General features: G+C 42.3%; 1 protein-coding gene across 1 annotated transcript in view; it reads right to left on the reverse strand.

Annotated features, from left to right (window-relative positions):
• Positions 1-1,717: 1,717 nt before the first annotated feature.
• The window catches only part of HEPHL1 (hephaestin like 1), a 32,719-nt gene continuing 10,222 nt past the window's right edge, over positions 1,718-24,214 (reverse strand). Inside the window, exons 4-20 of the mRNA XM_068181494.1 lie at positions 22,669-22,848; positions 21,470-21,724; positions 20,254-20,422; positions 19,431-19,567; positions 19,141-19,272; positions 16,456-16,667; positions 15,897-16,047; positions 14,583-14,795; positions 11,814-12,027; positions 10,111-10,250; positions 8,957-9,097; positions 5,787-5,893; positions 5,077-5,299; positions 4,203-4,342; positions 3,459-3,618; positions 2,063-2,155; positions 1,718-1,984 (exon numbers count right to left, since the gene is read on the reverse strand). Coding sequence (XP_068037595.1) covers positions 1,782-1,984; positions 2,063-2,155; positions 3,459-3,618; positions 4,203-4,342; positions 5,077-5,299; positions 5,787-5,893; positions 8,957-9,097; positions 10,111-10,250; positions 11,814-12,027; positions 14,583-14,795; positions 15,897-16,047; positions 16,456-16,667; positions 19,141-19,272; positions 19,431-19,567; positions 20,254-20,422; positions 21,470-21,724; positions 22,669-22,848 — 2,870 coding nt within the window. The 3' untranslated portion in view covers positions 1,718-1,781. The remainder of the gene's footprint in view (positions 1,985-2,062; positions 2,156-3,458; positions 3,619-4,202; positions 4,343-5,076; positions 5,300-5,786; positions 5,894-8,956; positions 9,098-10,110; positions 10,251-11,813; positions 12,028-14,582; positions 14,796-15,896; positions 16,048-16,455; positions 16,668-19,140; positions 19,273-19,430; positions 19,568-20,253; positions 20,423-21,469; positions 21,725-22,668; positions 22,849-24,214) is intronic.

Consider the following 24,214-nt stretch of genomic DNA (forward strand, 5'->3'; position numbering starts at 1 on the left):
GCACCAGGCAGGCAATGGTAAACTTGCTGCTTTACGCTTTTTGTGACTTTTCATGATCCCTGTGGCAGGCTGTGTCCCCTGGTCCGGCAGCAGTGATGTCCTGGGGCCCTTTGGAGCCTTTGTTCTGGCTTCACAGCACTGTACAGCTGAGGAGTGGAACAGGGGAAATGAACTGTGCCAAAAGATTCATACAAATAGCTAGGGTTTTTTATTATCAATGTAATCACTTTGGCAAACTAGTTTCTACAGTCAAAACATACTTATGACTCTGTTTCTAAAACATCAGGTGCATTACCTCCCCTAGAAGTGAAGTACCAAATAATTTCCTTTCTTAATAGTGCATTTTGAGTGAAAGACTTTAATTTTATATGTACACAGAGAGATAAAGTTCTGCACAGACAGTATTTTTGCACAGAACAGGAGACCCCAATTTTAAAGTTTAGAGGACAGAACATGAAAGGGTTTAGAGTATCTGTTTTTGCCAGCTCAAATTGGAGATTTTGAGAAGGAAATTTTGTTTGTTGATATGATATAAATTCTATAAGGGCTCAGTCCTGCATTTGTACTTTATGTGTGTGCTTTCAAATACTGAGGAAAACAAAGAAATTACTGAGAAACATCCAAGAACCTTCAACATATTGTTTGACTGGACATCACTGCAGGACACATTTAAGCTACAATAAGAGTGTTGCACAGTAAAATTTCCTACCTTTGAGCATACTTTAAAGTACAGAATTGGAAAAAATAAAATTAAAAAAAACCAAAACAGCAACTTGAATTTACATTCAAATGCAAATTTGCGTAAACAGTTTTACAAAGGTGTTTGTTCTGGAATTCCTCTGCTAGAGCTATAGCAGACATGAGCAGGCAAAAAGGAACACAACCTAACAAAAAATTTGCTATAAACATTCAAGTATCACTAAACATGTCCTGATTCTGTTTGTCTGCCTTGCAGAGCACAAAGATCATCCTCCTGATGGCTTCATTACAGGTAGGGAGAGAGGTGTTGCTCAGTGCAAAGAAGAGGTACAGAATCAGGACCATAACAAGCAGCATTTACAAAGTCATTTAATCTCTTGGAAGTTGTTCAGAGCTAGATTTTTAGAGATAAATAAAAGCTGTTAGAAACTAACAGCAGGTGCACTGCTGAACCCATTGGGTGCTAAAATTTATTTGTAGGTCTTCAGAAATCTGTCCCCGGTGCAAAATTTCCTCATTTAACAGAAAAAAAAAAAAAAAAAAAAAAAAAAAAGAGAGAGACAATCACTTGAATGGTGGTGAATTCATTGAGCCAGACTTTGGGAAACTGCAGGGACTTGGAGATTGGCACTTGCTCCTTCAGAAGCTGACAACTTAAGCCAGTCCCTGGTGGTGTTTATTTCCTAGTGTGAACCCCATGTTTCTGCACATGGATGCCATTCTGCCTGCTCCTTACTCCTATGAAAACCCAGTGGATGCCAAGAGCTGTGCTGCTCTGCTCAGCTGCCAGATTGGATCTTGGACAGAGCTCATCTGAACCCAGAGGAGTGGAAATGGTGATGGGTGGTACCTGGCTCTCGGAGCTGAGTCCCACAGCTCATGTTCACTCTTGTGAGCACTGGCCATGGGGTAGGACTGTCAGCATATGCCCTGCTCCAGTTTTATTAGCAGCATGTTGCCTGGCAGTGTTAGGTTAATGGTCGGACTCAATGATCTTAGAGGTGTTCTCCAAACGTAATGGTTTTATGGTTCTATGTTGTGAAATACAGTGAGTCCCTGTGAACGATATTGAAAGTGGGGATTTACAGGGAATCTGCCAGAAGTGTACTTTTATCATCCAGAGCTGTGTAATGGATTCTATTTCCTTGGTGGGTGATGAAGCAGAAGAAGATTAATGCTGTTGACAGTAGAACAAGTCCAATGCAAAAAAAAGCTGCAAGTATCAGGCTGGCTTCTCCAGGACTCAAAGTTGTACCAAAAAAATTGCCCACTTTGTTGTCATAATCTGTTAAAAGAGAGTCACTAATGAGAAATCTGCACATGAATCTGAAGAGTTTTAAATGGCATTTTAAAAAATCCTTACCCTTTGCTGTGGTTTCATTTGTTGCAGTAGTTTTATTGTATGTTCCAGTTGTGTGTCCTTCTTCTGAAGGAACTTCCCACTCTTGTCTCTCTTCTCAGGATGAAAAAAAAAAGCATAGTTATGTTGGAAGCCTTAATAAATATTTATTTTCTCTTTTGAAAAAGTAGAGTTCACTTTATTTCATTATTTTTACCATGTTGATCTGAACAGAAATTGCAATTAGATCATCACAACTGTACTTCTGGGCAGCTCCATGGGCAACATTCCCCTTCTCTGTAGGCATCTCTGTTACTCCACTACTTACTGTAGTGATGGGACAAGGAGTAACTTTTAAACTGAAAGAGGGTAGACTTTGGGTGGGATATAAGGAACACACTTTTTATGATGAGGGTGGTGAGACACTCTCACAGGTTGCCCAGAGAAGGTGTGAATGCCTCATCCCTGGAAGTATGCAAGGCCAGGCTGGATGGAGCCTTGAACAACCTGGTCTGGTGGAAGGTGTCCCTGTCCATGGCAGGGGTGTTGGAACGAGATGATCTTTAAGGTCCCTTCCAACCCAAACTATTCCATGATTCAGTTCTGCATTTGCTTGTCTATTTGAAATCTCACAGCCCACATGAATATATGGAATCAAACAAATTCGTGATACCCAAGGAAGGAGAATTTTGGCTACATTTGGCATCTACATTTGTCATCGTGTTGCTACAGGGTTATAGGTATGAGATGTGCCTACTGGCACAAGTTTCAACTCTTGTAGAGGAGTGTGGCCAGCACAGTGGGGACCTAGGCGGGAGATGCTAGATCCAGATGTTTAGTGAAGTAATGTGATGTGGAGAGGCTCACAAAACACTTTTGACTTCACTCACGTGTTGGAAGAGACAAGCACCACTTAAAAAGTTTGCCAACTTTTCTTAGTCAAGAGATCACCTATTTCTTGGACAAGATGAACAACCATTTTCTGGAGCTCCTTTTATCCCAGCTGGTGTCTGCCTGTGCAGGGAGGAGCCCAAACAGCTCTGCAAGTTACCAGGGGTCACAGGAAGGAACCAGCACCATGCCAGACTGTAGGCCCTCCCACATAGTGTGGCAAAGAGGCTGAAAAACAGCTTTGCAGATGTTTTCTGTGCTGCCTTTAAATGACAAATGGTCCCTAGGCTGCCACTGTCTCAGAAGGGCACTTGTGAAGCACCAACTGCTTTCAAGTTGCAGCAAAGTGCACCAAAGATTGCCATGTCATTAGGGGTGCTTGTCCTGTCTCTTATCACTGCTAACTGGACATGGCAGTGCAGATGCTTCCCACCAGAGCACAGGTGACCTCTCTTCCTTTCATCCCTGCCTTCCATCCAGTTGTGCTGCAGTACCACCTCTGAGTCCTAGGATGTTTCTGATACTGCACCTGATTTATTGATGGTGTAGGTCGTCTCCATGCCAGCATGGATGTGATCAGCCACGTGACAGTGCAGAAGCCACGTTCCAGGGTTTTCTGCTACGAGTTCAACTGTCTGGAAAGTCCCAGGGAAAAGGTCATATACATCTCCTCTGTGGTCCTTATCTGTCTGTGGCAAAGCAAAACCAGAATTGTGAGAGTCATGCCTCAAATACTCCCCCATGGGCACTGAAATATTCCAGTTAGACTTCCAGCTCCTTTAGGCAGATCAAATGCTTCTTGTACATTTCTAGTGAGCATCATCCAGAGAAACTGAGGTCTATGGACACCTCTCATTTAATCCATTATACAACAACAGCAGACCCCTCCTTATGACTCCAACTGTTGGTTGAGCAAAGGTATTTCTTTGAAATATTTTTCAGGTAGTCCTGCCAGTGGCAAACTGTCACAGCATAAAACCATACTCTAAACCAGCATAACTCTAATTTCCTCCCTGTGTTTTCCCTCACACCTATGGGCAATCACATATTTTAACCCACCTAAGCATGTCCTCTACTAGGGTAATAGAAGCTTTGTAAGTATCTCATTCATTTCTTATTTCCTCCAAATGCAAAACTCCCACCAACCTCAGGTGAGCCCAGGGCTCTGTGCCTAAGTGGCAAAACTAGGCTGGAAATAAAGATTTTTGTTTGTTTGTTTTTCTCATAAATTTCCCATCACACTAAAAATTTTTACTTTGTTTATTTTACCAACCTTGAAGATAAAGGTCTGTGCATGGAAGTGAACTGTGTGGATATCCACTTCATTGCCCATTCCTATCAAATACCAGTTTGTCCTATCACCTTCATTCATCGTTAGACCCAAGAGACTGTTGTAAATCTTCCCATTGATTGCTGGAAGAATGACAAAATAGGAATGATTAATAATTTGCCACGGTATGGATGATTATAACCTCTACTTCAGGCACCCTTTGCACTTTCAGGAGAGAAGGAGTGCTCAGGCAGAGAGGGGACAGGCATGTGTGGCCAGGACAAGTGCTGTCCCTAGTGACCACTGCCACTGCAGGGAGACAGTCATGACTTTGTTTCAGTTTCCAAATTGGGTAAGTATACATCAGCATACATTTTTCTGTTTTACAGAGCATCAAACTGTTTTTTTACTGGTTGAGATTGAACTCCTCAGCAAACTGGATTTATGCTGAGAAGCTACATGGAAAAAGAGGGAATGGAATTGTTGCCTAAAATAGGTACCAGCTGTATAAAGAAAAGATTGATTTGCCAGGGCTGTGTGTGTCCCCATCCAGTCTATCCAGCCTGGCTCCTGGACTGTTTAGCCGCAGTTTTAAAGTATCATCCCTATGCTCCTAAAAAACAAGCCTTGGAGGAACACAGCTCCCAAATGACAAGGGAATCCTGGCAGGGCAGCCTCTTTCCAAAAGTATAAGAGTAAACTATCTTGTTAGAAAAATATCTTGGCTGGGCCTTGTGAAATCTTTTTGTTTCCAGCATTGCAGTTTATGAAGTTGTCACATGGCTGGGTAACTGCAGGCTGAATCCAATGTCTTCCTAAAAGGGCTGTGAAAAATAAACCTCTTTCCTCTTGGCTTCTGCTGCCGAGTCCTACATACCATGCTTGCTGTTGCCGTCTTCGAAGTTCTCAGTGGAATTAAAATCATCAGGATTCTTATGAAGGTATGTTTCAATATTTTCTTTCAAATACCAGGATTCATTTTCATCAAACACCATAAACAGAAGAGTAAATTCACGATCAATATCTTTCCTTAGACCTCTTTCATCTAAAGTTCCTTTTCTACAAACTACAAGAGGCCCAATCAGACCACTGTATGTGTCCTGAAATAAAATAAATATATGTGTTACAGATTTTGTTCATCCAGTTATGAAATAGATACAGATTATCTGAAGATTAAATTGCTTTTTCCTATCAGATGAGGAAAAAATGAGTCTGATTAAAAACTTCTTTCTCTGTGTGTCTCTCTGGTAATTTACCGAAGCAATGACATCCAGTGGTCCCTTTCAACCTTACTCATTCTGTGTTTCTGTGGTTTTGTGTAATGTTTTGTCTTTACTCCAAATCCTTTCAACTATTCTTTAAGGAGGAAATCACACTACTGTGGCATATGCCTTGGAATTTCTGTAGATTAAATTACCCAGGCATGTGCAACTGTTAGTAAAGAGTTCAAAGCATCTAGCTCTGTAAATGGTTCCTCTAGCCTGTAGTCCTCTCCCAGCTGAGAAGCAGGATCCTTTCAGAAACATTACACAAGGCATGACGTGTTAGCCAAAGCAACACAAGCTTTAATGGCCATTTCTTGGTTACCTTAACAAAATTTGCCGTTGAATAATAAACCCAAGTGATACAATTTGGATCTGTTTTGCCAGGACCGGATCGTTCTGGGATGTTCCACCTGTAGGTGTTTATTTCCCCTGAAACAGAGAGAGAACAATTTTACCTTGAGCAGCTAAGTATTAGAGGCTTTGAATAGTATCTGAGACCTCCTGTCCTCCTCATCAAAAAATTGTCTGCATCAAAACTACCTGTGGAAGCATGCAGCAATGGGATAGGGATATGATTGTGCCTTCCTGGAGGTCAGTGACATTCCAGTGGTGTAAATGAAGGCAGATTGCTCCAGAAAAGAAGATCTGCAAATGATGGTGACAAAAGTGACATCCCACAGAAGGAAGTTTACAGACAGGATTCTTCATCTTTCCCCTTGGAAAAATTTGTAGGAATTCAATTATCTTGGCTGCCGATTCTTAAGGTCAGTTGAGTCATTGGGAGTCAAGCCCAGAAAATGTTTCTTGGACCTTCTCAATTGAAAAGGGCAAAAAGAAGTGGCAGTTGCCACTGGGATTTTGCAGTGGGTGCTGCAGAAGTGTGTCAGCTGGGAGCCCAGATAGGAGAGCTGGATATGTACCAACCTGCTGTCTGGGAGCAGCATGGGAGTTCTTTCCTCTTCCAGACAAGACCTTGCTCCACAGCAATTACCAGAGAACCTCTATCCCTTCCCAAATGTCATCATCTCTGCCACATCCTCCCTGAGCAGAAATTCCCTGACCTCTGATTTTAAAAAATCTGTAACAAATGGATGAGGAAATGATCTATTTGAGTAAAGATCATTTCTCCGCACTGGACACAAACATCTGTGTTCAGATGAACTGCCTATGCTGTGCTTCCCTGCTTTGCTTTTTGCTGGTGAAAGGAAAAGGTAGGAGACTTCAGGAAAGGGTAGGAGACCAAGATGTGGTCAAGACCTTGCCCTTTCAAGTGGTGGAGAAATGTTGAACCAAGCAATCTCTGTCCCAAAAGTCTTTCAGGGTGACAACAGCCAAGAGCATAATAGGACATTCTATGAGTCAGATGAAAACCAGGAAATCACAGGACCATGGTTTTAGTACAGCTACAACCCAACAGCTGCCCAATAGATGTGAACATCTAGCCAAGGAGAGTTTTCAAGCTTAAAGGGTTGGGAAGTGACTGAACCTAGTTTTGTGTCACTGAGCCACTACATTGTTCATGCATCATGCAACAGTGGGTTTTAATTGTACAGCGATAACTACAAAAATAAAAAAGTGGTGACTCTCAACTCCCATACAACATGAGATGGGTCTCATGCAAGTATTTCAGTATCATTTACTCTTACAGGATAAGCATCTTGTCATGGAAACATTAAGTCCATGTCATGGAGACATAGGGCAGGGAAGTGTTTCTCATCCACCTGTATCTAACCTACATGTCATCACCTCTTTTTAGAGGGTGTGATCTGAGAAGGGAGGCTGGTCATGGTCCTCTACCATGACCTTGCTTTTTCCTCCTCAGCTCAGGATGATTGGAGCCTGTAGATGGAAAAAATCTCCATCCTACTTAAAAGCTGACACACTTCAGAAGGCATTGAAGACTGATCTTTGAAGTGCAAATAAGGCATAACCCCTGAAAAAAGTGATAAACATGAGGAAAATTGATGTTTTTTTCCCCTTTTTTCCTTCTGGGTAATTGGAAGAATGGTCAGGGAGAGAACAAAGTTGTGGCAGATGAGAGCTGGTTTAGCATAAGTTGCTATGTATATTCTATCTGCATCTATTTCCCATGCCCCCCCCCCCCCCCCCCCAGTTTCTTTAGGACCTGGCAGTGCTCTCAGGAGTACAGTTTGTCATGATGCAAATCTGTCTGATGACTGAATTAGGATTTAGTAGAATTAGACAGTCTTTGGCAAGTTTGGGGTGAGCAGTCCAGCCTGGCCTAGGAAGAAAGACAGTGAGGATTTCTTGATGATGCTGGTGGGGATTGAGGTACCCAGAATTTTTTCTTATTCTCAGGGATTTCATTTCTATGTTAACTGCTCTTTCCAAACTCCTAAGGAAAAGTCAGTCCTTAGACCTTGCTGAAGAATGCTTTTGGCTTACTCTCAAACACAGACACCTTCTCTCATCACACTCATCCCAAGCCTGCTCCCGTGTGGACACAGGAGACATGACAGTAGTATTCCCGTTGTTACATCTCAAACGCCAGCCTAACAGCGTCAACAGCATCACGGAGCAAATAACAAAACAAGGGAATTGTATATAAATCAGCTCCTTTTTTTTCCCCTCCCCCATGTATTAACCTCAGGTATACATTCATCAAACTCCAGCAAGGCAGATGTTGGCTCATATTTGGACATGAGTTTCTGTGTATTTGTACTGTACCGACACAGCTGTTCACAGGAAAGAAATTTCAGCTTGCAAAGAGCTTTATTACATCAAATTTTCTTTAAATTTGGTTTCACGCTGAAGTTCACAAATACTGCAAAAAAAATTGCATGGGTGTTGGAAAGCAAAGGTGGGTACATTTTGGATTGACCACAATGCCTGCGTTTGACTTCCTACTTAGAACATAAACCCAACAAAAAAATTGAAGTTCAAAAAGTTAAATAGGAATTTTTCTATATGAAAAACTATTTTCCACTGTTTTCCTCACTAGAAACTGAGGCATATTTGGTACACTTTTCCAAAGATTATTAATTCGCATGACAGCTACATTTGGCATTTTATGCATGATTCTGAATGCAAATGCCAATTATCTGTAGCTTGAGACAGGCAGAACTAATATTAACATCTGCAATTCTTACCTCTGAATTTGAAAGTTTTAAAAACATTGTTAAAGTGTCAGTCTGGAGCCAAATTCAGCATTGGCTGCATTTCTCTTGCCATGATTATGGACCTGCTTCTCTCTCTTTTGGAGGTAGTCAAGTGATATTACATTCCTGTTTCTACCCCTGATAGGAATGAAGGCTCATTCTCTGCCCAAACATGCTCACTTGATCAAGAGCCTACATGTCTAGCAACTCAGAACTGTAGCTGAATAAGTGTCGAACATATTATGCTTGGGAGAACATATAGATACGGGCAAGTTTGAAAGAGAGATTATCATTAATGTGCTAAAATGGTTTTATATACAGCCTTTGTAGCTCAAAGAAAAGAAGGGGGGTAAAAAAAGAAGGGGAGCCTTACCAGGGAGGGTAATTGGTGTATCAAGCTGTTCTTCACAACCAACCTCTTCTATACCATGTGCACTTATTGAATAAGGCCTGCTGGCTTTGTTCTTAAATACGATCAGTACGGAGTCACCAACCTCAGCATGGAGTAAGGGCCCTAAATTTGAACAGAAGATGCCAGTGTTTAATGCTGCTTTTCTGAATTCAACAAACTTTCAATAGCTTGGCCTAGGAGTAGGGCCAAGGTCTCTATCAAAACCATTGGACTTTTCTGTTCTTCCACGAAAGCCATCAAAATTGTTTTCTCTCAGATGATAAAAAGATCCATATGTTTAAATAATCCCTTTATCCCTTTTCAGTCAATGAAGAGAATTGTTCTGTCTGAAGACAGGTCTTTGGACAGCTAGTTTTTAAGGAAAATTCCTGAGGATGGCTTTTGAATCTTTCAAAATTTTATTGTCCTTCAGAAAAGGAAATGGTAAACATATTCCTAGAGAAGGTTATCCTGAGGGAAGAGTATGAAACTATATCAGGAGAGGCTTAGTTTCAGTATTAGGAAAAGATTGTTCACTGAAAGGGTGGTTGGGCACTGAACAGACTCCCCAAGGAAGTGGTCACAGCACCAGCCTGACAGAGTTCAAGAAGTGCTTGGACAATGCTCTCAGGCACATGGTGTGACTCATGCAGGGCCAGGAGTTGGATATCGATGATCTTCCAGCTCACGATATTCTAAAATTCTATGACTATTTTATGACCAGATGCTGCCTGCTTTTCACCCCATAAAAAACCTGAACTGATGGTTATTTTAGGATGGGTAAAATTATGTCTTGCCCAATTGCAAACACAAATCCATCTCCTTAATGTTGTCTTAATCTGTTTAGAAGAGTCTCCCCCATGTTACAAGCTCTGAAGCTAAGATGAATCCTAGAATTGCCATTATAGCACTCCTTAGGATACTCCTTTTTAATGTTCAAGAATGAATTCTTTAATTTGGAAAGGATCTTTACACTCAGCAGTTTATATAAATAGCGTATAAAATCACTGATACCTGGAATAGGCACCACTGTGCCATATTTTCCATCTTAAAAAAGCTAGAAAACATCTTAGTTTTTGGAAAGCAATCCTCTCCCTGACCATCGGCTTGGTCTGTGAGACATGAGAGCTACTTGCCCAGGATTTCCAAGTGCTCCTCCTCTTCTGTCCTCACTTTGCGCTGTGTGAAGTTGCCACTTGTGTACTCCCTGTAAACCACCTTCTTGTATTTTGAACCGATCAGGTCCTCTGCTTGGCTCAGAAAAACATGTCCATAGCTGCAAAATAAAAAGGCAATAAAAGCACTAAAGTGTACATAGCTGAAAGCTGGTAACTGTTGTGTTGTTCACAGCAGATTCAATGAGAATATACAGCTTGATCCAATGTGCTGATGGATGTGAAGGCCCTGAGAGATGCAGGAGGTTTTGAATAGCAAATAGCAAGAGTGATAATCCTTACTGAATGCACACTCTCTTCAAACAGGTAAAGCTGGGGATAAGTTGCACTCTCCAAGAATTTTGGGAAGACAAATCCTTCACCAGAGCTGGAGCAGGGGTAAAGTGTGAGATAAGAGTGGTTTCAGCTGCTCTCTCCAATAAAAGACACTGCCTGTCCCTGGAAACCTGAATCCTCTTATCATGATGGCTGCTTTTGCTATCTTGGCTATTAGCCACGGGAAGATGATAAACAAAGCTTGACCTTCGAAAACAAATGTCATCATCTGAGAAAAGAGGGAGCTGCTTTACCCTTCCTTCTTGCTGCTGTGTACTGCACAGGTTGGATGCTTTCCCAGCGTGATGATAAAAGGAGAAATGTATTTTCCATTCTGCACCTGGAAGAGGATGCTTTCCAGGTTTACCCCAGTTTGTTGCTGCTCCCATGGGATCCCAGAGGGCTGACTTGCCGGCAGAGGACACTCACAACCCGCTGTGCAGCTGAGCATTCACCCTCTTCTGGGAGCAGCTGTCTCCTGGCAGCTCGTTTCCAAGGTGCCCCTGGCAGGGGAGTTGCAAGGCTGGCTCACAATACACTAAATAAAACAAAAAAACTGCCCCAGGGATACTGCTTACTGTGTAGTGAGCTGTGTGTGCAATAGCAGCCTTTGGCAGTAGTGGAGTTTATGTTTTCTTTAAACTCACATCATCACCTGTGACTCTTCAGGTCACTATTTTTACAGACTCCTCTTCCTCTGTACAAGGAGCATTTTCACAGATGCTTTTCTAAGGTTTATTTTTGACATATGTTCCTTTTTGCTTTCACCAAAGTGTCCTCAGAGACCAGTCTATGCAATATGATCTGGAATGTTGTTTTTTTTTTCACAAGTTTTTTATTCCTTAACACAGTACAGTGATTCAGTTGCAGGGTGACTTATGTTCTGATCTTTTCAGGGGATCTAGGGGCTACCATGCTGCAGGAAAGCAGGATCAGCACCCCCATCATGCATCTGCATTGCCTACAGGAGCTCACATCTGGAATAGGTGCCTGACTTTCTCCTCTATGAAAACCAGAAGTCTGGGATGGCAAGGCTCTGGAGAGTAAGGGAGAGGAGGGGGTTGGGGTGCATCATTGTAAGGTTGAGCCAGGGCTGGAACACAAATTTGGAAGCCTTCTTGAATTCAACAGCATTACAAGACACTCTGAAATGAAAGCATTTGAAACTGGTGCCTATGAACTAGTCTATACTGAGAGGCTGTGACTTTGTAAATACGTTTTCTCATATTATGTTTAGCAAAGAGTTCCCCCTAAAAAAATACAAGGTTGGCATCATGAAATGCTGCTTCAAAGTTTCCCATCCACTATAAGTGTGTCCTGTGCCCACAACTGTTTTTTGAGTTGGGTACCTTTCCTCATAGCTGCTGATGTTGTAAACCTTTGGTGCTGAGCTCTTATTTGAAGCATAGTCCCACTCGACCTCCTCTGCTGCAATGTAGTAGAGCCTCATGGCTCCACGCTGCTGCTGGGCTCGGGTGGTGTTGCGGCAGCTGCTGACCTCGTAGAGATGTTTCATCCCACCAACAAAGTGATCAAAAGTCCTGCAAACCACTTTGAATGTGCCTGCAAAGAAGAGCACATGACATTTAAGCAATTAAAAAACCTAACAAGCATCTTGGCAAATTAGGTCCTGTGTACATCTCTGATCGGTCCTCAGGTAATCCTAATGTATGATGCTGTATGGAAAGTCAAGCAAGGGGATGTTTAAATAGAATGACAGCATATTATAGGCTGGAAAAGACCTCCAAGATTATCAAGCCAGCCATTAACTTAGCAATGCTAAGTCTACCACTAAACCATATCCCTAAATGCCATCTCTACAATCTTTTAAATATGCCCAGAGATTGTGACTCCACCACTTCCTGGGCAACCTGCTCCAATGAACTAAAACTCTCTGATGCAACCTGAGGTTATTTCCTCTTTTCCTGTCACTTGTTACTACTTGGGAGAGGAGACTAACACCTGGGTAGTTATAGAGAGCAAAAACATCCCCTCTGAGCCTCCTTTTCTCCAGGCTGAACACCCCCAGCTCCCTCAGCCACTCCTCACCAGACTTCTGCTCCAGACCCTTCCCCATCTCCGCTGCCCTTCTCTGGACACGCTCCAGCCCCTCAATGTCCATTTTGTAGTGAGGGGCCCAGAACTGCACACAGGATTGGAGCTGTGGCCTCACCAGTGCTGAGTACAGGGGGATGGTCACTGCCCTGGTCCTGCTGGCCACACCATTGCTGATCCAGGCCAGGATGCCATCGGCCTTCTTGGCCACCTGGGAACATGCTGGATCATGTTCAGCTGCTGATGACCAGCACCTCTAGGTCCTCTTCTGCTGAGAAGCTTCCCAGACACTCTGCCAGCAGACTTTGGCATTGTATGGGGTTATTGTGAACCAAGTGCAGGACCCAGCAGGAATTGACCTTGTTTTACTCCCTAGGAAAAACCAGCCTGCTTCATCCTTGCTCAAAAATCACCATAAATTACTTCTAACTATTTGAGTTAGATCAGCTTGCCCAAGGAAACTCTGAAAAGCACTTAGATGTCTGGCAGCAGGAATAAGCTTGCCAGCAAGCCTTCACTGCCAGCGAGCCCATGCTGCAGACATGCCCACGAGGAACACAAGAAGAGGAGGAGGAAGAATTCATTGCAAAACTCAATAAAGTCATGGAGTAACAAGGGGTGTGTCAGAGATGCTGGTTCCTTGTCTCTGAGCACAGAGCCACTGTACCAGCCTTCAGTGCAAGAGACTCTCCATGGAGCCCCTGCAGTTTGTCTGGTGTAATCAGGCTAATGAAGGGCTCTGCAATACAGATACAGACCCATGACACAGGAATGCCTGCTTATAACCATTTATCTATATTCACAGTTGAGATAAACTGTAACTTTCTGACCCTTTGCATTCCCCTCATGAAAGACCAAGCCACCAAGGGCCCTTTTTTTTGGTAGCGCTGGTGGTCAAAGATGGTAGTGATTGTGGGAGCATATTTTGGCATGTTCATGGGCAGATTTTAATATTTATACTCTCTTTCTCTCCTGCCCATTTACTCAAGCAGAAGCTGACCATGATGTTGTTCTGTACAGCTCCACCTGCTAGCACTGTGTGAAGGAGGAAAGCACTTTCACAGCTACTTTGTATGTGAGGCAGTGATAGAACCAAAATTAGAAGCATTGCTCTCTCTAGACTAGATCTCAGTTCATTTCCTGTTTTCCACTGTTTCAGAGGCAAAAGTGATGAAAAAGAACATGCAATTAAAATAAAATCACATGCACCGATGATTATAAATATCTGGTAATTCATTATATTTCCCTTATTGCTGATAGGAAGTTAGCCAAAAATTAATAATCTCTTAGAATCATTGTTTTGTGTGAGTCCGACAGTGAAATTTCATGAGACATAGTGGAAATGTTTGGGATTTGTGTAAGAAAAATTTCAGTTTTCTTACAGCATCTGCAATGGAGGTCTAGCCTGGCACATACACAACTCCAATGTACATTTCTATCAGGTACTTTGGCTATGGATGGCCCATGGCATAGCATTGTACAACCCAGATGACTCTTAATTTAAACAGAGTTGCATCAATGCAATGCAAGGTAACATTGTACTTTATATTATGAAGATTATTTGGTGTCTCCAGCAAACGACTCACACTCTCCTAATTTGAAGTATGAATCACTGGATTACCCATGAAATTTAAAAGTACCTTTAATGTATAAGCTTCTGAAGAAACTCCTAAAGACTGACTATTACTGAAAAGCTTTTGTTGGAGTCTTAAAGTACCTTAAATGATGCTGACTATCCACATGGCAGTGAATTTGCTTTTCTAAAAAAGTCTGTTTGGAGAATTATAAAATTCTATATATAGCATCCTGTTAGCTATCTCTCTGCCTGCTGCTCTGCCCATCCCCAGGTCATTAAAGTCTCTGGTTTTTGGTGCACATGCTTATTTGATTAATGCACCTTCCCAGAAAAGTAATCCAGCCTGAATTCTCAGCTGTGCTGGGTCCCCAGGGCCTCTCTCCATGCTTTCAGCCTCCTTGTGCAGAGCAGAACATCTCACTGTCTGTTATTTTGGCTCACTGGTATCTGCAAGCGCCACACAACCAAAATCAGCTCATGAACATACCCACACGGTCTGGCTGCATTAGTGCTGTCCCTGATAAATGTGGAAACAAGGCCAGCCCATCCCTTGTCGTCCCTCTCAAGTCGATGGTGTTTCCTTGGAAATGAACCCCATGCATGTCGTAGTGACTGCCCAGCCCAATGAGGTGCCAGGAGACCTTGTCATTCTTGCACATGGTCAGGCCTGGCAGATTGCCATACAAGTAGCCATTGACAGCTGCAGGAGAAGGAAAAAATCCTGGTTAGTTGCAGGTCCACAGAAATGTGTCACAGAGCATCCTACCACCTACCTGGCCAAAGACTTACGACTCAGCAAGTCACTAAAGGGGCATTTTATGAAGCAAAGGTAGCACTGGAGAGCACCAAGTTAACATCTAAATGCTATTCCTATAAACTCACAACTTCTACCTCTTTGGTTTTAGCCTGTAAAATCTTGCAATAGTACTTTGCAGCGATGTAGCATTCGTCCTCCGAGCTTTTGAGTGTACCTCCCAGACACCAGCCAAGTGTACAAATTTGGTACCTCTGTTCAGCCTGGAGAATGTATAACCATGTCATTAAGGCCATGGAGAGGGCCATAAAGAGTCTGAGTTACAAGGGTGTTATAAGGCAAAACTCCCTAATCCTCAAATGTTCTCTTTGATCAATGTGTGAAAGATGCTATAAAAGAACAAAACTTCAGTATGAGATCCATCTCATAGAAGAAGAATAAAATTGATAGGTCCAGAAAGCCCCAGAGTTCTCTAACAATATATATCTAAAGCAATGGTAGGTTATGTGATTTGCTCAAGTCTGTCATCCCAGGGATACCTTGGAGGAGATCCATGCTGAAGTCAGATACTTGCATCCAGAAATGATGTTGTAAAATATTTCTGGCCGTTACCCTGGTCTTTGTGTCTCCTCTTCCAGAGGTGGCCACTGCCCAAATGGGAGATGACAGAGCAGGGCCGGTAGATTTTACTGCATGAGTCAGTGCCAAGGCCAGCACTGAAATTTAAAACACTAGTGAACATTGGCTTCTTCTGCACCTGTCTCTGGCATTGTGCCTTTTTACAGAACTAAGTATTGTATCTAAAACCAATGCTCTGTTCCCTTTTTCCAGATGTAGTTGGTAGATGGATGCACCCATTGCCATTGTGACTGGGGTTTCAGCGTGCACTCCAAGGGCATCAGGAGCTAGCCATAGGCTGACTGACAGCTTTCCAACTCACTCTCCAGTGCAGTACAGAAAGCTATGAATGATGATAAAACCTGCCAGCTCATCTTCCTAGTAAGATTGAACAAAAGGTATCATTAACAGACATTAGACATTTTGTACCATGCATTTTGTTGGATTCCATGAAATCAGCATCATTTTCATCCACTTTTGAAGGATCTCCAGTAAATGCTTCAATATTCTTGTTCAGATACCAGCTGTCATTCTCATCAAAGATTGAAAAGAGGAGGTAAAATTCTCTGTCTATTCCTTTCTGTAGACGAGAAGGAAGACAAGACATTAAAAAAAAGCCTATTTAATAAAAATGAATAGGTTTTTATAACAAAGCTTTCTTTTCCCTGAAGTCACCTTCTTACTAAGTCTGCATAGAAACAGGAATTGGCACCTTTTCATCAGCCAGAAGGTTAAATAAAGTGTCCAGAACGTCGTGTGAAAAGAGTTATTATTTGCATGCAAAAGACAGAAAAGCTAGGGAAGAGCCAGGATATTAGGGAATAGTGATTTTGTCTTCTTAACCATCCCTTTAGATCAGCTTTTACTCTGAGGAGTGACATTTGTTTAATCTCTGTAAACGGAGCTGGGAACTGGGCAAATTGCCTGTATGGGAACCGCCGGTGCAGCACCCTGCTCCTAGGGACAAGCAGATAGTCACGCTGGGCACCTGCGTCCCGTCGTGATTCAGGGTGTTCTTCCGACAGACCAGCAAAGGTCCCACCAGGCCAGAGTTGGTGTCCTTGACAGCATCGGTGGCTGAATAGTACAGGTAGGTCAGGCACGGGGGGTCACTCTCTGTTGGACCTCCATCTTCAGGTACTCTCCATTTGTATGTGAAGGTTTCACCTGGCTTGACGTGGGCTCCTGGCTTCAGGTAGCCTGTAGAGACAAAGTTGAGATGCACCAAGATTACAGGAAGGCTTTGTCTTCCTGACTGCAAGAGTTAGATGGAAGTCGGGCATAGCTACAGATTTCTGTGGAGAAGCTCCCCCTTGCCACAACAGCTCGAGCACCATCCCATAATTTGGGCAGTTATGCCATGGGAACATCTCACCCAAGTCCCATGCCATGGGGACAACCAAGCCAATTCCCCACAGAACAAGTTTAGCTGCTCCACTCAGACACTTTCTGACGCTATGTTGGATTATCTGGATTCAATCAGACAAGACATGCAGAGCTCATCCTGGTGCTTAACTGGCTTCCTCTAATGTTTTAACTTACCTTCCCTATCATGGAATTTATTTGTGGCACAAACTCAGACTCTGCTTTTCATTAAGTGCCAACAAATCAATTACATTAGTGAGTGGAGCTGGAGCTGTGGCTCTTTAGAAATTCAAAACAAATTTGATCCTGGTAATTATTTCTTTTTGATTTTGTAGCAGTGCACAGGAGCCTTTGTCAGCATCTCCAGAGAGTGGGTGATATTGTTCTTTGTTGAAGGCTACTTTTAAAGGATTTGGGCCATTGTCTGCTGCTATGCAAAGGGTGCATTTAGATTTTCTTTGACACTGAAGCATTCATTGTCTATGTTTTCTCAGCACACTTAGTCTCTAGTACTCCAAGAAAATCTTAGAAACTTAGAAACAAGTGAAAATAGCAGTGTTACATCTGAGCACAGCTATTTGCTGCAAACTGCAGTAGAAAGTAGAGTATAGCTTCTACAATATCCAATACTACTGGATTCATCCTGCAACAGTCCTCAATGAGGCAAACATTGATTTGGAGTCAAAAGCCCTCTGAGACTGACAAGTGTCAAATGCAACATGCAAGGCTATTTTCTGAGAGCACTGAAAAAAACCCATATATCCTCAGATATCTCTAGATGTAAGTATTTTTATATACAGTATTTCCACATGAGTAAGCTGCACGTAGACAATGCACAACCTCTGAAAAATTATTTACCCTCAGCATAAACCTACAGGCCCTGCATGTATACCTACAGGATTTCTGCATGCATACACCTGTAGATAGACTTAATGGAAATCCATGGTACAAGAGTTAAAAGGAGAGAAGAAGGGGAAGACAGATTATTGATGAATCTGGAGTCAGGTTTCTCTCCAAAGACCCAGAGGTGTGCTAGCTCACATGGTTGCTGAATTGCAGGTTTTGGGTTGATTTTGCTAGACACTGAAGTGTGCAGTGCTGAATGGCATTATTACCAGGGACTGTTAAATGAAAGCACAACAGCTTTGCAAGAAGGAAACTGCACTTCCATTGGAGAACTATCTCTGACATGGGTGGCATTAGGATCTGTGCAGATAACTTCAAGGCTGAACTTAACACAGTTGTTTTTTTATGTTTTGCCTCCTGGTGAATTTGTTGAGTTATAAATTCAGGAACAAGAGACAACAATTTAATAAAGCCTTTTGCATTGATTTTATTGTATGATGAGTTTTACATGTTGACCTAATTCTCTCTCTGCACAATTTTCAAAAGAGGGATTATGTCTCATGAGTTTCTTTTGATGTGTTGTAGTGGAAACAAAGCAATTTAGGCAACAAGAAAACTACATTCCTTTTCAGTGCTGAAAATGCACTTTTTCAGAGACCACAGTCGACCTCTGTAGATGCTATGAATGTGATTCATCTCACCTTAACTGGGTCATCTCAAACTTAGTCCCTAACTCAAACTCTAGATTTCTGTGGTTGGTGGAGACAGAATCACATCTCCAGAGGGTCTTCTTGTCACTGACTGTAAAAGGTACCTACCAATTACATGATATTTGACATTCAATAGTTAAACTTAGACTATAAAACCCCGTTCTTGCACAAAATGACAGGAAGAATTTCATAAATGCTCCATTTAAGCATTTATGTATTTATGAGAATTAATAAGGATTATCACTGCTTTGTGATATGCTCCAGGGAAATCAGATAAAAGCTGCCTTTGAAACTGATTATACTGACAGTAAAGCAAGGGCAATGGCCAGCCTGGATTAGAGAACTGGGAGTGATGCAGCTGAGACCATGTGGACAGCTATAGCCAAAGACTCAGCAGGGCCATCATGCCAGATCCTAAGAGTCATAATTCTGGAGCGCGTCCAAAGGCAATCCACTCCTTGAAATGGAGCAATACTAGTTTAGAACTAAGAGAAATTGGATTGTGACTTTTATTCAACATGGCCTCAGCTAGTTTTAGATATCTAGTCTGGCACATATCCAAGGAGAAGAACCATCACATTTGCAGACTGTGGAGTCCCATTGGTTGTGATACGAAGGTTAGATTCAAATTAATCAAATCATCCTTTCTGTGCCTTAGCATCCATGAAAGGGCAAACCTGCTGAGCTGAGCAGCAAATTTTTGGACTCAAGTATTATAGATGTTTCAATCCAGTAGTGCAGCCAAAACTTACCATCTAAGTAGGGAGCACCTTCTGACAGCTTGCTGAAGCTTACACCATGGGCCATAATGCTATAGCTTCTTCTGGCTTTGTTGGCAAAAGTAACCAGCACTGTATCTCCCACTTCAGCTTTTATAACAGGGCCTTAAAAAACAGAGTGAGGGAAGGTATTAGAAGGACTGCTCTCCAGCACATTTCCACCAAAAGAAGAGAGAGCTGCATGCACTAAATTCCCCTCTCAGTCCAGATGGTTCTACATTCAAACCTGATGTAATGACAGGAGGGGAAAATATTCACTGTACCAAGTATTCCCAGGTGCTTCGTGTCCTCTGACCAAGCCTTCTTACTGAACGTTGCGTCAGTATATCCCACGTAGTGAACTTTCCAGTATTGCCCTCCTATTCTGTCAGTCCCTTGTGTGAAATATGTTGCAGATTCACTGTGGAATTAGCAAATCAGACTGGTTCAATAATTGAAGGTTCAAGCAGAACTCTTCATTTCAGATAAAGTTATTACTCCAGACACAGGGAGAATGACACCCCCCCCCCACCCCCAGCTATTAATCTCCATACACTTTCCTAGCACATGAAGAAAGATATTACTGGTTTGAATTAGCCAACAAATGAACATTCATTGTACATTGGACTTTTATGTTTAACCCTGATTTACTTAGGGAGACATCTGTATCAACTTACCTTAGGGCTAGAACTGTGCACAATGTGTGTCTAATCATTGTTGGCTTTTCTGGGAGACACTATAATGCAATTTGTCTCCATCAGTAATATCAGGGGGGAAAATTCTGCCACTGTGGCACCTCTGAACTGCACTGATGGTAAGTGTGAAAGCTGCCTGAAGAGCCTCAATGAAGGGTCATTAACTGTGTTGAACTTGGCGTGCCTCACTTTCCCCATGGATTTAATGCAGTAAGATAAGTGCTTCCAGAAGGCACCTTGAAGCATCACAATTATGTGTCTAGCTTCCTGACAAGGCTGTTTAAATCCATTCCTCCCTGCCCCTTTCAATTAAAACTAATGACAGTGCAGGACCTAGCCCATGTGAATCACTGGGCAGTGTCACACAGACTCCTGAAATTAAAGCACAACAGGAGTTGACAAGAAGTCTTACCTGCCAGTGGCATTCAAACCCTGCCCAGTGAATTTATCATAACCATCAGGTCCATAATTCCAGAGCACTTCTTCAGCAGCAATATAGTATCTTCTCTTATGACTGATTGGTGAAGAGTGAGACACGTTTTTCTGGCAGATCTGAACATCATATAGTGCCTCCATACCACCTGGGAGAAGAAAGAGTCTGGAGACTGTCCCTGACCACCTGCAGAGTCAGCAATCTCATGGATACAAATGAACATTCAAAACTCTCTGGGAGCTACATGCATTGGAAACAATTACTACAGTAAATTTCTATTTCAAAATACATTCTCTGCCTACAATGGGCCAGATACCAACACCCTTCCTTTGCAAGGTGGTACACTTTATGCAATAGGTAAAACCCATGGACATCAATGACATTCTTCAGGGCACTTATTTACTTGATTTCTTTATCTGCATAAGAATGGTAGAATGATTTTGGAGGTCAGAGTGACTCCAGATATCTGCAAAATAGCATCATCTCCCCCTGACTTCCACTGAAATACAGACTGGTTATTTCTGCTGAAGCTATTTGTTGCTTGCCAGAATCGAGTCTGTTTTGCCTGATGCAAACCCCACTGGAATCAATGTGTAAAAATTCTCCCAACTCGTCTCTGCTATGATAACTATACACTGCCTGCTGCCATGACACCTAGTTTATGATACGCACTTTTGGGGTCTTGCACCGTACAAACATCACAACATCACCATCAAATTCCTTCACATAATGGTTTCTGAAAACACTGCCAAGTGTTGCCTGATTTCCATAAGTCAAAAAGCTATTAAGTGTTCAGCTGGCATGATTTTTTTTAATGCATAAGTACTTATCTACAACAAAAAAAAAAAAAAAAAAAAAAAAAAAAAAACTGTGTTGAAAAATTGGTGTTCAAAGCTCCTCTCATTGCTCATCAAAACCTCAGGTTTACCTAGGAAGCATAGTGACAGTGCTGGGTCTAGCAAGTCTTCCTCACATGAGTTACACGGCCAAGTCATTCATATTAGCTGAAGATTTGGCCCAACATGTATCATTTCTGGTGACAAACTCATAATCATGATGTTTATCTGGTGAAACAGTTGCAAATTGTTCCAAAGTCACACAAAAAAGTGCCAAATCCTGCTTCCCCTGGAAACATCTCCCAGTTTTCTCTTCCAAACATAACAGAGGCTGATGAGGGAGATCTATGGCAGCGTACCTCGTAAGTGTTCATTGACCTGGCACGTTATCAGCCACCTCCCGGGGCTGCCAGGAGTCATCTCCGCCGTGATGAATGTTGCTGGGAAGAGACCGACCACATCTGCTCTCTGGTCTCTGCTAGTAAATGTGTGGCCGTAGAAATAAGCAGCGTGGATGTCTATCTCGCTTCCCATGCCAAACAAGTGCCAGGACATGGAAGTGTCAGCACACATCTCCAAGCCGGGGAGATTGCCATATATATAACCATTAATAGCTAAAAACAAAAGTATGAGACTTTATGAGGGGTGAAAGAAAAGTGCCTCTAATCCCATTTCTAAGGGTGATCCTTTCCTGGCCCAGAAAAGAAATTACTTGAATGTTCACACTAAATAAGGCCCTCACAGGCTCCCTGATGAAGAGTAGCATTTTGAACATATGTCTTACTGCTCTGTATGATCAAATGCCCCAAATTCTCTGCCTCTGTCTGTGAAAAACATCCTGGGTAATATCAAGATGTTGCAAAGGCCAAGTCATCACCAAAAAGGCCTGATAATGAAGTTAACTTGTTCTGCAGCCATTTAGCATGACTGAAATCTATTTCCTCTTGTCCTATGTCATAAATATACCATTATATGCCAGGCTCAAGCAATTTAGATTTGAAAATTTTATCAGCCAAATCAGTGAAGTCAGCTCTGTCTTCCTTAACTTCCACATCTGATAATGTATCAGGATGCTAGGAGAATGAGACTCACATTTTGCAAAATATTTTATTTCCTAGGGTCCCTGGAATGAACAATATATACAGAAATATCTGGAATTAACTTCTTACACCAAATGTCCAAATAACACAAAGTACCATTGGCCAATATATCTCTGAAGGGCAGCAGTGGTTATACCAGCCAGCCCATTCTTTCAATACACACACCTCAAATTGCTTTGCAGCTTTCTTTGCTCTTTTCGCAGCTGGACACAAATCTGTTGCCTAAGATAAAATGCTAAACAAATGTCACAGCTGGGCATGAAAGCCAAAATCTCCTTTCTGCAAGTGTCATGCTGTTTTTAGGGAGAAGTTTTTATCAACACAGTACTTCAACATTCTGACCCATTCCTTGCTGACACAGATAAAGGAGAGACATCACAGGAGACAGAAAGTCCTAATGAATTGAAAAGAGCCTGGTCACTGCTGTAGGTCACCATTTACTCAAAAGTCCTTCTCACCATGCATTCGGTTGCTGGTCTGGAAACCTTCATCCTCTTTGTTAACTGTGTCTGGTTCTAAGCAGAAGGTGTTTATATTCTCATCGAGGTACCAGCTGAAGTTTTCATCTACAATGCTAAACATCAGGGCAAAAGCATTAGCAGCACCAGTCCCTTCTATTGTGGTCTCATCTGCAGTTCCTAAATTGCAAACGAAAAGGAAAGTGATAAAAAAAGCCTGGGACCAGATTGAATTTAAAAATGACAATAACCTTGGCACACTTGAGGAAATACAGTTCTTTGCCTACAGTCTGCAGGGCAGGATGAATTTCACCTAATTTTGCTCTTTTAAGGCATTTTGACCCCCCTCCAACAGACTTTGAACAGATGAGTGCCTCCAGAAGGCGAAGCTAAGCTAAGTCAAGCTGATACTTCAGTATCTCTTTGGTCTGACATGAGCACAAGCACCTGCCAATATCTGTTGTCCCATTTCCCCACTCTTTGGCCCATTGCATCCAACCCTATCCCTTAGTCAGTGTCAGTTAGCATCTGTGCTTCTGCACAGTAAGCCAGGTCATGAGCTGGATCTATCCAGAAACCAGTGACTCATGGGTTTTTTTGACAAGGAATTAAGGAGTAATGAGTGGTAGCCTGCTTTTCTGTTGCACTGAAGTGAGTGCTGAACCATACCCCCCAGAGTGGCCCTCTAAATGTGTCTCACTCTCCACAGACTGACAAGGAATCCATGAGAGTTATCTAGGACTAGATACTTAAATTTTAAAAGGCTGAAGACAGGATGAACAAAATTTATTTCAGCTAAGTTCAACATCTTTATCCCCGTATCTATTTAGGGAGCAACCTGAGACCATAGGATTGGTGATACTGAGTAGTCTGTTGTTATCCACTGGTGGGTGTAGACTTCATTCCAATCAGTCTATCTCTGATCCCATGAAAATTTTCCCTTCCTCTGCCTTCTCCAGGGGGAAGCTCAGAGTCTTCCTCTCAGTCCTGTGTCCACCACCACCAGCTGTAGGACTACATCATGTAGATATCCTCCTTCATGAATTCAAGGCCAAACATGGAGATAATCTGGCCTTTCAGGCTAGGATTGTTTGGAATATGATGTCTCCTAGCTTCATGTGTTATCTTGTAGTCATCAGCTCAATGTCACATTCAGTTCTGTGGATTTCAAAGGCTCTCGAGAAGAATGTAAGTCTGAGACATTTTAATTGTGTGAGTTAAGCTGGAAACCAGGCCTGTCTTTTCCACATTAAAGTCTTTCTCTTCTTCATATATAGAAACTACTTCACTTAGGAGTACTGCATATGAAATCAAGGCTGATTTTGTACCCTGGGAGTTACTGAAAAGAGGTGGCAGAGTTACATGTGCCCGGGGGGAGAGTTGGCAACGACTCAGCTGATAGAGAGGGCTGGTTATGATGTCTCCAGCACAACATCAGCAGGCTAATGTGTGTATTTTATAATACACAGGAGAGGCTGTTCTGTGCACATCCCCATAAGGTTGTGAGATATAACTTGTAAACAAAAATAAATACATACTCTCTTTG

The sequence above is a fragment of the Anomalospiza imberbis genome, chromosome 2 (genome assembly GCF_031753505.1).
Source record: "Anomalospiza imberbis isolate Cuckoo-Finch-1a 21T00152 chromosome 2, ASM3175350v1, whole genome shotgun sequence".
NCBI classification, from domain to species: domain Eukaryota; kingdom Metazoa; phylum Chordata; class Aves; order Passeriformes; family Viduidae; genus Anomalospiza; species Anomalospiza imberbis.